Here is a 16,238-nt window from a genome sequence, read left to right as displayed (position 1 = left end):
TTATGGTGACAGCACATTTGAACCCACGTACATTTGGCCCATACATTTACACCCGTATATCCACGGGTTCAATCTATATGCGGGTGGTAAAATCCATGGGTTAGGGATAGTATGGATTCAAATAGGTGCAAATTTCCATAGGTGCAATAAGATGCAGGTGCAATTGTAGTGGGTTCAAATTACGAGTTCAAATGTACGTGGGTTCAAATGTAATGGAACCTAAATTTACATCCCGAAAACTAAGCTAGTAGTTGCTATATATTTTATATATAAAACTTCTCCTCGTTGATCCTTCCACGATGCCAATGAAGAGCACACAATTCTGAGAGGCGGTGCGAAATTGCCGAGAGCAACCATGCCTTGACTCGACGCAAAAAAGGTGAAAAAAGCTTCCGCAAACAATTGTGGTCAATTTCGAAGTTATACAAGCGCGAAATTTCGTCTTTGTTGGTTGGTTTGTTTGTGGCGAGAATTGGTAGGAAAATGCTGGAATCCCTATAGGGATATTACACCTCCAGGTATCGTACAAAGCCCATATTCATGCTAGAAAGTCAGACAGGGCAAACACAAACACTAAACGCATGAGTTTAGACATATATAAAACCAAATTTAAACAATATGGGATATGAAATAATCATTTTAAAATTTTGAAAATGCAGCAACAAGTTATTTTGAGGTTCCCCATTATTTCTTGGCAATATTTTCATTCGAAAATTGTGTTTCTCACAAACGTTTTGGTGCTACCATATTATGAATATTTATTTAGAGCAAATTTCCTAAATTTATTTGGTCGAAATAAGATTTAAAAAAGTAAATGTAAGTATGTAAAAAAAGACAACACGTATAGTTTCGAAAATAGGTAGGTCTTACGAAGAGTAAGTAGATCCGTGATATAAAAAGTGTGATATGGCTTTGGGTATCCCTGATTTAAAATACAGTAAAATAGGTTTTAGTCTAAGTGGCAAGGTCCTATGAGTGTATGGTAACTATGTTATACTTCACCCGTTTTTGTTTCTGGAAAGCCTAAGAGTTTCATTTCGATGTTAGGTTTAATATTACTTGTCTTTTGTTTGTGTAACTTTGTTATTGGTCGGTCGATCGCAACGTGTTTTAAAAATTTTAGTCGATATGAGTCGAAGATGATTGTTGTGTGACTTGCAATCTAAACATCCAACAATTACTAATAACGTAAGCAAGGAAACAGATTACAATTTACAGCTCAATTAACCGCTGTGTGTTTATAGTTATGTCACTAAAATGGATGATGGTACACACCGCAAAAATAATCCCTATTTGACCAAATGTCTACTGTATATTTTTTATTTAAGGCAAATGTAGTCAAATAAAGTCACGCGCTTTCACTTGTAAGCAGAGGGGACTGATCTTTTAGTGCAGTTATGCCAACAACTGAATTGCAAAATCAAATGAAACTTATATATTTATGATGGCGCATTTAGCGTTAGCAAGTACTGACTGGTACGAGACTTGAAACGGTTTATGTATACGTACGATCAGAAAAACAGCTATTAGATAGTGAATTGCATATACCTGTTCTTTAAAATCAATTAGGCAAATGACCCGATAGTTATACTGGCAATAAATGGATATGCTCAAGGTCAATCAAAAACAATGACTAAAAGCATTTTGGACAACCATATTCCGTAAGTTCAGAAAACACGTTATGATAACTCTGACTCTGTAATGAGCACAGCAACGTTCCATTCCGTCGACGTGGAAGAGCTTGCAGTTCAGACGACAATTGTGAGCCATACGCGATATATTTTGTTTACAGCACATTTCCACCCACGTATATTTGTACACGTAAACTGCACCTATACCCATTTGCATCTGCATACTTTTGCACCCACCGACATTTCCAACCACAGTTTTTTAGCACTCGCCATAAAAATGGCACCGTCTAACTTTTGCAACCATGAACATTTGCACCACAAACACTTGTACCTATGGGCATTTGCACCCTAGACATTTTCACCCATGTACATTTGCACACACAAACATTTGCACCATAAACAAGTGCACCCAAGTACATTTGTATCGCGTACATTTGCACCCACGAACATTTTGCAGCCTGAACATTTGCACCCAAGGACATTTGTACTCATGGATACTTGCACTCACCTACATTTGCACCCCCTACATTTGCACCTGTGAACAATTGCACCCTCGAACATTTGCACCCGCTTACATTTGCACCCATGACATTTAAACCCACGTACATTTGCACCCATGTACATTTGCACCTATCGACATTTAAACCCACGTACATTTGCACCCATGTACATTTGCACCTATCGACATTTGCACCCACGAACATTTTGCAGCCTGAACATTTGCACCCACGAACATTTGTACCCATGGATACTTGCACCCACCTACATTTGCACCCCCTACATTCGCACCCGTAAACAATTGTACCCTCGGACATTTGCACCCACGTACATTTGCACCCATGTACATTTGCAATCACTTACGTTTGCACCCACGTACATTTGTACCCATATACATTTGCACCCACAGTCATGTTCGCCATGCTCAAATATATGGACACGAAGTAGTACTGGTATACAGTCTGTCTCAGTAGCCAACCGGTACCCAGTGTTCATAACTGCGTCAGACCACAAGATCGATGACGCGAAGCCGTAATGGCCACAAAGAATACAATTTTTAATTTTCATGACTTCATCGCACACCATAAAACAAATCTCATATAGCCCAGATGGCTATTTTTTTCATAACAACATGAAAAAAAAGACAAGGGAAGTACAACAAAACGATCCATAGGCCCACTTCGTGTTCAATAAATCTTTCATCGCACATGCTACGTCGCCTTGACCTTGTGTGACATTTGTCCTTCAACTATAGCCACAGTGAATTCACTTCGTACAGGTTTTCCATAACCTACTATATATATTATTTGCGCTTTAGTTTGCTCGAGTTCTCTGCTATCACTGCTCTTAAAAACAAAAACGTGCGACCTTGTTTGTTGTATTTTCTTTATATACATTTTAATTTTTTTTATTTTGGTATTTAATGAAATTCTCTATCATCCTACGAATTCTGCGAAATCACTGAATGCATTTTGTTTCTTGCGTTATATTTTTACACTCGTCTATCACGGAGTTGAATTCTTTTGGTCATTAGGAATGCACGTATCACTCTTTTCCTCTATCACGTTTTTGTCTACTAATTGAAATTAGTGTGCTTTATTTATATTCAGCTAGAGCGTTCGGATATTTCTACATGTAAATCAGGACTTAGTATCACCGTATATAAATTTTAAATATTAAAACTGATTTCCTGTAGTTGATCATCACATTTAACAATTCAGTTTAAGAAATGAATTGACCTTTCATTTTTAAGCAATAGGAAAGCGCTCTTTCCCAACTGAAAAACTATTGATTGATTTTCTTATCTGTCTGTTTAGCATTAAAAAATAACACACGGGATTGATTTTAATATTGGTTTCGGGCTACAAGAGATATATCCCCAAAGTTGCGTTAAGCCGGCACCTGCCTACCATAAAAACTTTAAAAATCTAGAATCATAATTTTATTTCAAAACTGTTAAAATAATCATATTTTCTTACTTACGTTTATTTTAATAGTTAGTTTATTTTAACAAAAATGCAAATTGAAAAAATAAAAATAAATGAAAAACGCATATTGCATATTAGGTAACAGGAACATTATTATACACAAAAATCACCAAAAATTGTTGAAAAATGAAAGTTATTAAATTGAAATAATATTGTTCATCTGATTAAAATAAATTTAAAAAATTAATGAAGTTTGCAATGTGATTTGTTCAATGAAACATCCTAGAAGGTTGATTCAATTTAATTAAAAATCAAATCAAAAAGTTAGATTAAAAATTATTTTACTTATTTCCTAATTTATGACTTTTGTGGAGATTCACCGAGAATAAAAAGGATTCATTATTGTATGATATCAACAGATGTTTTAGTTTTGCACGTCAATGCGCTCCAAAACTTTTCAAATGCCTTTTTCTTTTTTTCGGACTTTGTAACATTATTATTCAACCCTATACCTTTTATGCTATATCTTGGTTTAGCATTTTCGTCATGTTTCAAAGTGTTTTCTGTCTGGCCTATAATTTCATTGCTATCAGAAATTAGGTTTGGATTAATTATTCCATTACGCTGACGAAGAGGAACATTATTTGATACATTTTTCTCAATTTCTTCTTCTGTTAGTTGCGTGATTTTTCTTCTCGTATGAAAGATGAGTTTTGATTTTTTATCGATTTTTTTGCCCTTCAATATACATTGTGCTTCATAAGGGAGCATAAACCATCTCATATCTCGAACACTAGAATTTTCGTATTTTGGTCTTTGGTCTTCCACGTTCTTACCGACAATCTATGAGAAACAAATTAAATCATAGCATGAAGTATATTGAACTGCAGTATTAACACAAATCAAATTCTATTAAATGTTTTAGTGCATTTTGTTAAAATACCTATTTAGTACTTCCTGAGGCTTATTATTAAAACTGAGGGATTAATATTTGTGTCCATACCTGCTTGGCATTAAAAAATATTCTTTCGGCTCTTTTCAAGCAGTCGATTCGAGAAGTTGGTAATCCTTTTTTTATTGTTAGTGACTGTCGGTCTTGAGAGAAGTGTAAGCCATTGGGACGAAAGGAAAGATCTTCAAGCTTTTTGCACGAAAGTTCCTTAAAAATGATATATAAAAACATCAGAAGCCAAATTAGAATCTAATTACTTATAGCACTAGTTGTTGATTTGAAGTAAACTCTAGTTCATTTTTACGCTTTTGTACTTACATCGATGTACTCGGTATGTTTCCACTCCCCAGAACGTGCACCATACTGATATTGAGGTAACAATGTCCAGCCGTGCTTTGCTATCATTGATACAGCACTTATGATATAATCAGCATCTTCGTCGGACAGAAAATAGGTGAGATTCAGACGGGTAAATCCAGGCCTTAATACTTCATATTCTGTCCTCTCAGTGTCGTGCCGCGTACGCGTTTTTGATCTTTTGCTAAAAAAACGATATTTTTATATGACAAGTTATCATACTAAATTTATTTTATTTTGATCTGAAATATTTTGAAAGGTCCATCCAATATGCTGGCGATTGATATCTAGATCGTGAACAGTTGGATAGATATTTTTTCTAAAATAAATGGGTCCTAATTTATCACAAATGATTTATTGAATTTTTACAGCGTTGGATTTATAAATTGATTTGAAAATTTCCATTAATATTTAATTTATTATATTACGATAAAGATAACTGAACAGGCGCCTTGAACAGACGAATGACGCAAAAACTTACGGATCTTCAATTAAAATTCCTCCGAATTTCTTCTCAGCTACGCGATCAATTCCTAATAGATGTTGGGCATAAACTCCAGCACAAGCACAACCTCCTCTTGACTACATGAAAAAGGGAAAAATATATCTGAATACGAATGAATAATAACGAAGCAATATGTATTATCAGTATCTATACCTGTATTCCAAACAAATCGTTCAGTAAAGCGGCAACAAAGTTGTGATGTAGATAGTATCCACTATTAGCGTTTTTTATTAGAAAAGAAAAAACTGCAAGTCTATGTTCATGTTGAATATGTGTTGATGGTTTTTCATCCAAGATTCCAAGAATCTCCAGTTCTGGTATATCTTTCCACACTTCCATTGCTCTTGCATAAAGTTCAGTTTCACGCTTCATAATAACGTCGCATCCAACCGCCTAAAACATAAAAACCATCAACGTTTAAAATCAGTTATATCATCACTGGCACTTACAAAAGTGCGAAAATGTAAAAGTAAATGATAAAAACTTCATATACAATAATAGCAAACGTTTATTTCTTACCATTTTAAGTTTAAATGCCAATCCCGCTCTAATAGAGCCAATGATTGCAGGTGTACCACCTTCTTCTCGTGATTCAATGTCTTTCAAATAGCGATGATCGTTTTCGGATACAAACAAAACAGTTCCACCACCACATCCTGAAGGGACGGCGTTTCGGAATAGATGCTTTGATGCGATAAGTAAACCTGCATATTCAAAAAGTTTAGGGCATGATGCAAATTAAGTCAGGAGATTGGCTGGATCTCATTACTACCTTGCCATATTTACAGGAGTGTTATCATGTAGAATTTTTTATTAACAGATTAAAACCTGATTATGAGTATATCTGAGATACAAAACATAGAGTTAATACAAGATTCGAGGTATAAACACCATAACGATATCTTGCAGAAATAAAATTATATTTTAATGGTTTTAAATCAGGGGTGTGAAACGTTTTTTGTCGGTGGGCCATATAACCAACTTCAGACATCTGGTTGGGTCACACAAACAATTTAGTTTTTTTTTTGTTCACAACGAGTTAAAAATTCTCACAATGCAAAATTTTATTTATTTAACATTTTAGTGAGAAACTTGAAATTTTGAGTTTTTGCATAGTTTTTGATCAGCTTTGACAGAAGTTGTAGCAATTCTTAACTCACTGATCAAGCATGTATTTTTATCCATGTAAGCGCCGTTTCAGACATAAACTGTCGGATTAAGATAATATGCTAAACTGGTTTGAGTGTTTATTTACAAGGACCACACTAAAGGGCGCGGACGGCAGGGTTGTGGCCCGCAGGCCGTCAACCCTATTAATTCAAATATTACTCATGCATATACCCACATATTTTTTTCAGTACCTGGAGCATCTGGACTCCCAACAAATTTATGCATGGATATAAACACAGCATCTTTCGAAGTGTTATATTTTCCAATTGGCTCTGGGTGCATTTGAATGTCCATATAAGGTCCTGCCGTCGCATAATCCCACAGTGATATCGCGCCATATTTGTGAAGTAATGCAGCAACCTTTCGAGTGTCCGTTGTAATACCTGACCAAATCGATTTAAGCATGGTAAATTTCCGGAACAAATTACATCTCAAATAAAGTTTCGGTTTGTTTCTTCATGGATGTTGCGATTTAACAATGTTACTTTACTATATGACGAAGATTTTGTTGCAATAAGGAAACGAAATGAAAGTTAGATTCCGTATTTTAGAAACTGTCGTTAATCGCTTAATTCACTAATGTCTATATCTAAAACTCATTTGCCGTTTAATTGCCAATTCAATTGTCAATTCATATCGTTGATGAACATTACTAAGATTGAGTTTGTTAAACTATAAATATCACATTATATTTCTAAGTTAAATTTCTTAAATTCACATATTAATATCAAATGTGTAAATTTGAATATAGTGATCATCCATTTTTGACTGCTTGGAGAAAGTAATTTATTTGTTGCCATTCTCGACGTGATGTAAGATATAAAGTCGCTCAAATATTCCGTCGTATCAGTGTCATACTTTGATTTAATTTTTTTGAACCTCTACTTTTGCTTTGTATATATATTTTGCATTTTTTATTTCAAAATGAGTGAAGCTTTAATCCTAATATGCATGATGATGTCAGGGAATATTACATCAATCAATATGATATTTGATATTTCATGCATGTTTTAAATAATCTATTTTGAGTTAGGTAATATTTGAACATCTATTTTGAGTGGTCGGATTCCAAGCAGTTAGTTGGAAGTCGAAAATGATTTTGACGGTGAAATAATATAAAAATGTGATATTTTAATTCACCGTGTCATTTCCGTTTAGATTTGTAGATATCAATGCAATAAAAAGTTTGAATATTCTTACCAGTGACATTCGAGGCGGCACTAAAACTTCCTATCAGCGGTCTTCCGGAGTTTGCCCAGGCTCGTAAAGCAATTTCAAGATGTCTCAGGTTTATTCTACCGTCAGCTGATTCGCTTATGTTGACAACCTAAACAGACAATGAATGATTTATTTGTAACTATATCCTTCCTCACAGAACATCCTGAGGCAAAACCACAATGAATCAATGGATCAAATATCTTCAGCTATGAATGCATTCAGATGCAAATGCAGTAATGTAGGTGAATTATTTCAAACCTCACCCAATAATAATATTAGCATCCTATCCACTTACGTGACTATTCATTTCTCGCCATGGCAACAAGTTAGAATGGTGTTCAAATGGGCCACAGAAAACAACCGGAGGTTTAGGTAAATTTAAAACAGAAATGAGTTTATGTACAGCACCGGTTACGCCACTTCCAGTAAATATGACAACGTCATCGTCGTCTGCCCCAAGGGCGTCGCGGATAATTTCCCTGTGAAAATGAGAAATTGTGATGTCAATTAATATGAAAATAACCTGGTTATTAAGAGAATATCGTGAAACGAAATCGTGTTCGTAGTATAATCCTGTAAACGTGAAAGTAATCCAAAAGAAATTACAATCTTTTGCTGTCTGTTCAATCTGCGAAAGAAATCAAATTTAGCTTGTGATGTCATTTCCCAATATTTATGCTTCGAAAATATTTGGCCAAATTACGGAGAAATTCTTTTTAGGCTTGAATTCAGATTATAGCTGAGTTCTAAAATTACTTATAGTAATTTTCTTGATAGTATATAGAGCTATGTAATATTTGAATCAAATTTTTCACATCGGCTTTTAATCAACATATTATAGGGCTTGAGAAATGGAAATTTCTGGTGGACGTTTCAAAACTGAACTAACTCGATTCCCATGAACAGAGAAATGGCCACATAATAATTAATTTTGTTGCTTATCCGTTCTTAATTTTAATTTAGTGGAAATATTAGTTTGCATGTCTCGATAAATGATTACATAAAATGATTTCTCACTTGGCTTCTTTTCTGAATGAGGTTGTTTGCGATGACGTCACTGTTGTAGTGGTATGAGTATTTGCGTACATTGGTGAAACTTGCTTCATCATGAAATTTTCGATTGAGTGTAAAGCTTTGCCAGAGGCGACGTAGTCGCAATAAAGAACTTTTCGAGGTCCAAAAGGTCCATCAAAAATTGCATCACGTCCGATTATATCTTTTTCAATAAATTTTAATAAGTTTTCTTTGTCTTTTTCTGTTAATTCTTCACCTGGATCAACTTCTGAATAAAACAGATCGTCATCTTCATCTGATTTGATTCCAGAAATTCTTGTTTTCCATCCAAATCCTTCCCATGCCATTTTATCTTTCATTAAATCAAATATTCAATAGTACTTTTATTCACTTTAAACTTAATAATATATATATTCTTTAGTCTATCTTCTATAACAGAAAAAAGTTCAAAAAACATTAATTGTCTTCAGCTTATTCATATTTAATTTAACAATGTTGAACTATTCTCATCTTACATGATGTACCAAAGAAAAATCACGCACACGAAGTAAAAACTGTTATAATCAGAAGTGGTATTTGTGGTCTGACGCAGTTTATACCGAGACTACGTAGTATCTAATATGCCGGTTACTACTGTAGCCAATTCTTCAGCCTCAACTTTCTTATGATTCTTGCTGCCTTCTTCTTAAGAATTGTTTCCGTATTCTTCTATAAATACTTCAAATGCAAATTCCATGAAAGAGTATTACAAGTTTAGAAATTGTATCATATCTTACCGTTACACCATTTCTTTCCGGCGCGGCCTAATTTAAACTAATAATTCTCAAGTTAACACAGATCAGATTCGGCGTAAACTAACAACTGTGCTATTAAGAGAAATCTATATAAGATTATTCTCTCGATTAAATTGCGTGAGAAAACATAAAAAATAAAAATAAATTTAAATTAGATAAAATATTGCTATTTAGGTAAATTTAAAATTCTCGCAGTGATTCAGCAAACTAAGACGCAAACTTGCAAAAATTATGATTGTATATTTTGGTATTACCTTCTTTATATAGAATGAATGTGAAGCTAGTTGAATTTTTGTATAAATCACAGTAATGCCGTAAAAGTCAACTATGCTATTTTAAACTTATAGGTATAGACATGGCTTTTTCGATGACCTTTTGATGAGAAATTGACCACCAGTATAAGAACTCTGTTAATAGCATGCAATTAGAAGAGATAAGGTCACGAAAATACCTCTAGCACACCTACCTATTTTTGATTTAAATTAGTGCAATAAAACAATAAAAATACTTATTTTATAGAAATGTTGTAAAAAGGGCACATTACATACCGTGATATGATAAAAATTAACAAATGGGGTCATTGAGTCAAAATAATAACCAGATCGAAAATATTTAACCTTCCAACTAATATTTTAATTTATGTCTATCACACGAGAACGTTCAACTTAAGCTTAGGTAAAGTGTCTGGGATATTTCTGACCGTAGCATTGTTAAAAAATACAAAAAAATCAAAACAAATTTTGATATCAACTAGACAAACGATTCAAATTATTTGTGATCAATAAATGTGCAAAGGAATATCAGGAAAGTGACGTTAAGAATCGTGGCAGTAGTGTCTGATCAACTGAGGAACCATATATATATATATATATTACAGTTTGGTTAGAAAGTTTTTGTATCAACTCTAACGAAAGCTATAAGGGTTGTCATTTGGCAGTAAATTTGATGATCCGACACCTTCACAATATATGCACCGCCAATAAAGAATTTGTAGGTTTGTGTTGTTAATAATATTGAAGTGTTTATACATAGCCTGAATGAAAATTGACAATGTGTTGCAATCTGAGTAAATTTCTATAAACATAAAATATAGTCATCGGTTCACGTCTGCATTACTTTTGAAACTCACATCCCAAATTTATCTGTCATTTTCAATTATAGCGAACTCCACTAAACATCATAATCAGCGCCGGATTAACCATTAAACAATATAAGCACGTGCTTAGGGCACCAAGCAAAGAGAGGCACCACAGAAATTTTGGAGGCAGAATTTTATATAGTTTATCGGTGTTTATTAAAATATTACGAGTTCACCAGACGACTCAAACTTCAAAATGTTCGCTTATTTTTTGTCTTCAAGTATCATATTAACCTTCTTTATTAAAAATAAACACTGAAACTTTTTTTTGGACACGAAATGGGCCTATGAGTCATTTTCATAAATCGTTGTTGTTTTTTCTTTCTAGTATTCTCCTTGCTGCTGCATTTTCGTTTTAAAAAAATTTCTTTTCTCTCCAACAATTGGACCAATGAACTATTTACACTTTGTGGCGATTCAACGATCGCATTTTATCGATCTAGTGGTCAGTGAACAGTTTTTTGATAAAATAGATCAGGGTGGTCCAAACCCTGTCATGCAGATACATTCCGTGCGGCTCACCGAACAATTTTATCGTATGTTTGTATCTAATGGAGGAACATTTTTTAGCTATTCCAACTGGGGTTGGGATCCCGAGATTCAAACCCTTTTTCTAACGCTTTGTGCCTTTATTTTAGTAAAAACACTCCTCTGTTTTCAAGCGTCGGCCATGTGACAGTAGTGACGAAACGCAGAGCCGACTTAACGCCACGCAATCCAGTTTTTTTTTAGCTAGGTCCCGAAATACCAACTTAGACGGACTTGGTTGGTATTTGACGATGGCACTATGCTTGCTCACGCTGCAAGTTTTTAAATTACCCAATATCACAATTCGTAATAAAATGAGTGTCGCAAGAAAGGTGACATAAGGAAAACACGGCGGAAACGTTTCCTTGCCCATAACACAGTGTCTGGTTTGATTTCAAGTGATATCTGTCACGAAAGAATATAATTTGAAGCGACATTAAACGCGAGATGCGCAAAATACAACCGTAATTCTCGGAAATTAACTTTAAAATAACTGAAGGCTTTATATATCTTCTTTAAAAGAACGCCACCCATGCAACATAATAATAGTCTGATTAGAACGGTAAACTCTCGTTGTTTATTATTAAATTTAAAGTATTTAAACTCGCGATGTTTCAATCACTTTTGGGTTTCTCCGACTTGCGGCCCGCGAGACCTCCTCAAAAGTTTTTGCGGTCCTTCAACCTATAGCAACTTTGAACCACCCTGAGGTAGACTACTAGGTACCGGTAAAATTGCAAACTACAGTTGTGACTTGACTTCACGTTGAGACTGAAGGCATGAATCTTTATTGTCACACTCCCTCAGGAGCTCAACTGATATATTGGCCCGATATTGCGTGTTTACCGATATATCATATCGGCAGTAAACGGACGATACATATATCGGCTATATATAACAGTTAAAAAACCTAAAAATGATCGTAAAAGTTGTTTTATTTACTGTTGGTTGTGAAAATTTTTAATGGATAATACACTTATGTGGTTTATTGTTTTTATATTTAAATTACACATGAGGGGGCACCAAAGTCTTCAGTGCCTAGGGCACCAAAGGGGCTTAATCCGCCCCTGATCATAATCATTCAATTTGAAACAATTTGAAGACTAAGACACCAGATAAATTTACAATTATAAATTACGAGGTACGTTTTTGGTTGAAACAGTTTCATATTGTGTGAAGTCCCAAATTTTAGATCTTTCACCAAACACGAGACTGGTGAGCGGTGTCGTGTTGAACTAATATAGACTATTTTTGGTTCTCAAGTATCTGTGATAATCGAGAACAGGGTTTTACCATCAATGGTTGATCATGTCTATGTGGAATTCGTATACACTTATCTGGACGACCCCATATGTTTCTACTGTTAGAAAAGTATGCGTAATTTCTCGAGGCTAACAATCTGATTTTTCAATCTACAAAGGAAACACGAAATCACACAATACAAGCATACATGCTGTTAGAGTTTCAAATATTTAATCTCATGATAAACTGCATTGGTATATCTGTGGGGGATTTTATTTTTTAATCCGATCAGTGTTCTTAGTCAGCGTACTCGACTACTGTTTAGTTTACTCAGAATTGGTCCAGAGTCTACAGACACATGGTAAGATCTTGGTGTTGACAAACTGTTTTAGAGTGTTGTTATGACGTGAATTCACATCGATGAATTTATAAACTCATAAAAGTATTCATTATATTCATCAGAAATAAAAAATATCGTCGATTCTCGAGTACTTTCTCGGTTTCTCGACTATAAAAATAGATTTACTAGTTTCATTCACAACAAAAGTAAATAAAATGAAGATGATATTATCGCAGGGAGTCGGAAACAAATATTTAAACAACGAGCGTCCACATGGCTGTTGGATAAATCAGTTGTTTTTATATCAATGAAGGTTTTTTTTTCGAAATCTCATGCGCACATTTGCTGAGACGAAAATTTCCATTGAATGATTCACAAATCAAATTAGTTTTATGAAGTACTTTTATGCCATGGATAACCTGGTGGAATATGTTCGGTAGACATTTTCAAATGTGGAGGAAATGCTCTTATTTTGCTCGGATTTGCCTCTGATAAAATGTATACAAACTTGTGCCATGCATGCTAAAACTATCCCTATCTAGATACCGAGTGCTGAATACAACCTAAATATTTTTTGTATCTGATTCTACTTATAGTAGTTTAATTAGTTCTTCTTCTCATTCAGTTCTGGTTATAAATAGTTAATCTAACTATACTTATAATACACGATTAATTTTGTAGACTTTCTATTTGTAATCAATAACTTTTATTAACCTAGAAAATGTTAACTACAAATAACACTGACATTTCACTGTTTTGTGAATTACTAATTTGAACGTAAGTGACGACTCGACTATGACAAGGTGCACATTTGGTTTATCACATAAGCACATTTATTTTTCACAGATATATATAATAGTTACACGCATTTACTATATTTTACCTAAAACAGCCGGCAGCGAAATCCAAAGTTCAATTCAAAGTCATTCGCGTAATTTAGTCTCGCTATTTACTTATAAAAAATAGGAATATATTATAGTTCAGAATCTCACATTTTACTGCAGAAGTACCTACCTAAAGACCTCGTTTTAATCTCACAGCAGCGCTTTAGCTTTTTATATTAGGAAGATTCGACAATTATTCAGTACATGAATTTAATATTCTTATTCAGTAAAATGCAATTTAAGCTTTATTGTTCTATTATGAGAAATACTGTACATATCATTGGCAACAGTTTTATTACAAGTTTTCATTTATTGATGAAACTAATTCGTTTGGACTAGAATATATTTTGATGACGTGTTGAAACGAACTTTGATATAAATTCCAATACATGCAGACCTACAAGACCGTAATCTTTGACGTAAATAATTGGTATTAGTATGCCCTACGCAGTGGCAATGAATAACTGAATTTTGATGACTATATAATAACGTTTAACGTCACTTAATAAATATTTAAAAGCTTATGACGTGACGTAACTTTAGTGACACATAACACGATTTGTAACAGTAATCTACGATCTACGATTTAATAATGACAGATGATTTTTCTAGTCAAATTTGTATGAGATAGCATAATGCCTTTTATTAAACGGCTTCCAGTCATATGATTGAAAGAATGAATTAAAGGTAAAAGATAACCTAAGCATTATGAAATCTTCGGGCTTGGAATTAAACTTAGATTTAAAAAGACGATTCAGATTTCTATGATCTTTGTAAAAACGAATGCCCACGAATTGCTAAATCAATGAACCAGACCTCTGATTATTATCTTTTTCTTATACATTAAATACTAAATACATACTTTATAAAACAAATATACAGTATTCAACGCAAAGAAAGTTCGAATTAGAGTATGAAAAAGCTAACAAAACAGGTTGTCTCATAAAAAATATTCATAACAACGGCCCTCAAAAATACCTCCGTAAGTTTTTACTTATCGATCTTAAGATCGGAAAGGATATTGATAGGTATTTGTCTGTATGTCTGTCTGTCTGTCTGTCTGTGTGTGTGTCTGTGTGTCTGTTAGATGCACGCGATATCTCACGGAAGCGAGATTGAATCTGCTCCAGATTTTGCATGTGCATTCATCTTATCTCGGACCAGAAGCCTATTGATTTTGGGCGAATTATGTCGTATAATTAGCGAGTTATCAATCAATTATTGATATAGTGATCTAGATTTTTGTAAAGCGAGAGAATTTTGAAACCCGCCGAGTGTGTGTGTGCGATGCGCAGTGCGCAAGTTACAAGAGCGGATGAATCGAAACTGCAGTTTCTGTTTTGGGGGATCCCCTAACTATCGATCGATAAGTCTTCGGTTTCCAACCGATATTCTCGTTTATATAATTGAACCGTGTTGTTTATGGATCAATTTTAACGCGAGCACAATAACCGATTAATAAATAAACGATAATATCGGTCAGAGACCGAAGACTTATCGATCGAAAGTTGGGGGATCCCCCAAAACAGAAAATGCGGTTTCGATTCGAAAAATTATGCAAACTCGAACTGGATTGTTTTGAATAGTTTTCAGACAATATCAAAAATGTAGGAAACAATAGCCAAATCCCCATGTCGTCGTCGAAATACTACTCGAGGAAATACTTTTATGAAGAATTCTGCAAATCCGAACTGGATTGTTTGATTAGTTTCCAGCCAATAGCCTATTTACCAATCCTATATTTTGTGTCAAATACAACGGCACTAACCCGGGTTGCGACGGCTATTCAAACACAGCCTAGCGATATTTTGGTGAGGAATTCTGCAACCCCGAACCTGATCGCTTTGTAAAAATCCAGATCTCTTCATCACTAATTAATTAATAACTCGCTAATTATACGACATAATTCATCCAAAATCAATAGGCTCCTGATCCGAGATATGATGAATGCACATGCAAGCATATTCAACCTCGCTTTCGTGAGATATCGCGTGTATCTAACAGACAAACAAATAAACAAACAGACAAATATCTATCAACATACTTACCGATCTTAAGATCGATAAGTAAAAACTTGTCCTAGTTAAAACCGCTACGGCCCTATAACTACTTTTGTAGGTTTTATTATATAACTAGACCGTGTCGTTCATAGATCAATTTTACGCAATCAAACACAATAAACTATGAATAAATAATAAACCAGCTCTAATTGATACCTCTGCAATTGCTATTTTTCTGGAAAGCGAACGGAATCTTACAATTTATTCTTATTTTCTTGTTGTAGTATTATTTATTTGCATTATAAATCACAATTTTTGTCAAAACCGTTCAGTATTACCTGCCTCAACTTTATATTCTAATATTTCCAAGACGATGCAAAACGTCGCCACAATTTACTAAATGTTCCAAAGTCGTTTATATATAAATTCGTGTTACAAAAGTTTCAAAAGTCCCGAGAAAAAAAGCACGTAGTACAAAACATATCTGTGGAAACACTTGCGTGACAACACTACACACGTGCTCGTTGGAAAGTGACTTTG

At 34.1% G+C, this 16,238-nt stretch overlaps 1 protein-coding gene across 1 annotated transcript; it reads right to left on the bottom strand.

Moving 5' to 3' along the window:
* Nucleotides 1-3,608: 3,608 nt before the first annotated feature.
* On the bottom strand, nucleotides 3,609-9,197 carry LOC120338299 (uncharacterized). The gene is made up of 10 exons (XM_039406277.2): nucleotides 8,776-9,197; nucleotides 8,054-8,237; nucleotides 7,741-7,867; nucleotides 6,732-6,923; nucleotides 5,890-6,074; nucleotides 5,524-5,763; nucleotides 5,347-5,447; nucleotides 4,827-5,049; nucleotides 4,560-4,715; nucleotides 3,609-4,399 (listed from the first exon to the last, which is right to left on the bottom strand). The coding sequence occupies exons 1-10, from the start codon at nucleotides 9,129-9,131 to the stop codon at nucleotides 3,956-3,958; spliced, it is 2,208 nt and encodes a 735-aa protein (XP_039262211.2). The 5' UTR covers nucleotides 9,132-9,197; the 3' UTR covers nucleotides 3,609-3,955.
* Nucleotides 9,198-16,238: the final 7,041 nt, after the last annotated feature.

This window comes from Styela clava, chromosome 10, assembly GCF_964204865.1.
Source record: "Styela clava chromosome 10, kaStyClav1.hap1.2, whole genome shotgun sequence".
NCBI lineage: Eukaryota > Metazoa > Chordata > Ascidiacea > Stolidobranchia > Styelidae > Styela > Styela clava.
The sequence above is the reverse complement of the archived record's forward strand: the minus strand, read 5'-3'. Positions and strand labels throughout refer to the sequence as shown.

What these genes read in the sequence shown, in the direction of transcription:
- LOC120338299 (XM_039406277.2), bottom strand. Translation starts at nt 9,131, where the DNA reads ATGAAAGATAAAATGGCATGGGAAGGATTTGGATGGAAAACAAGAATT. An exon ending in TCATTCAGAAAAGAAGCCAA is followed by an intron (nt 8,238 to 8,775) that starts GTGAGAAATCAT and finishes TCATTTTCACAG; the next exon opens with GGAAATTATCCGCGACGCCC. An exon ending in ACGATTTGTTTGGAATACAG is followed by an intron (nt 5,448 to 5,523) that starts GTATAGATACTG and finishes TTTTTCATGTAG; the next exon opens with TCAAGAGGAGGTTGTGCTTG.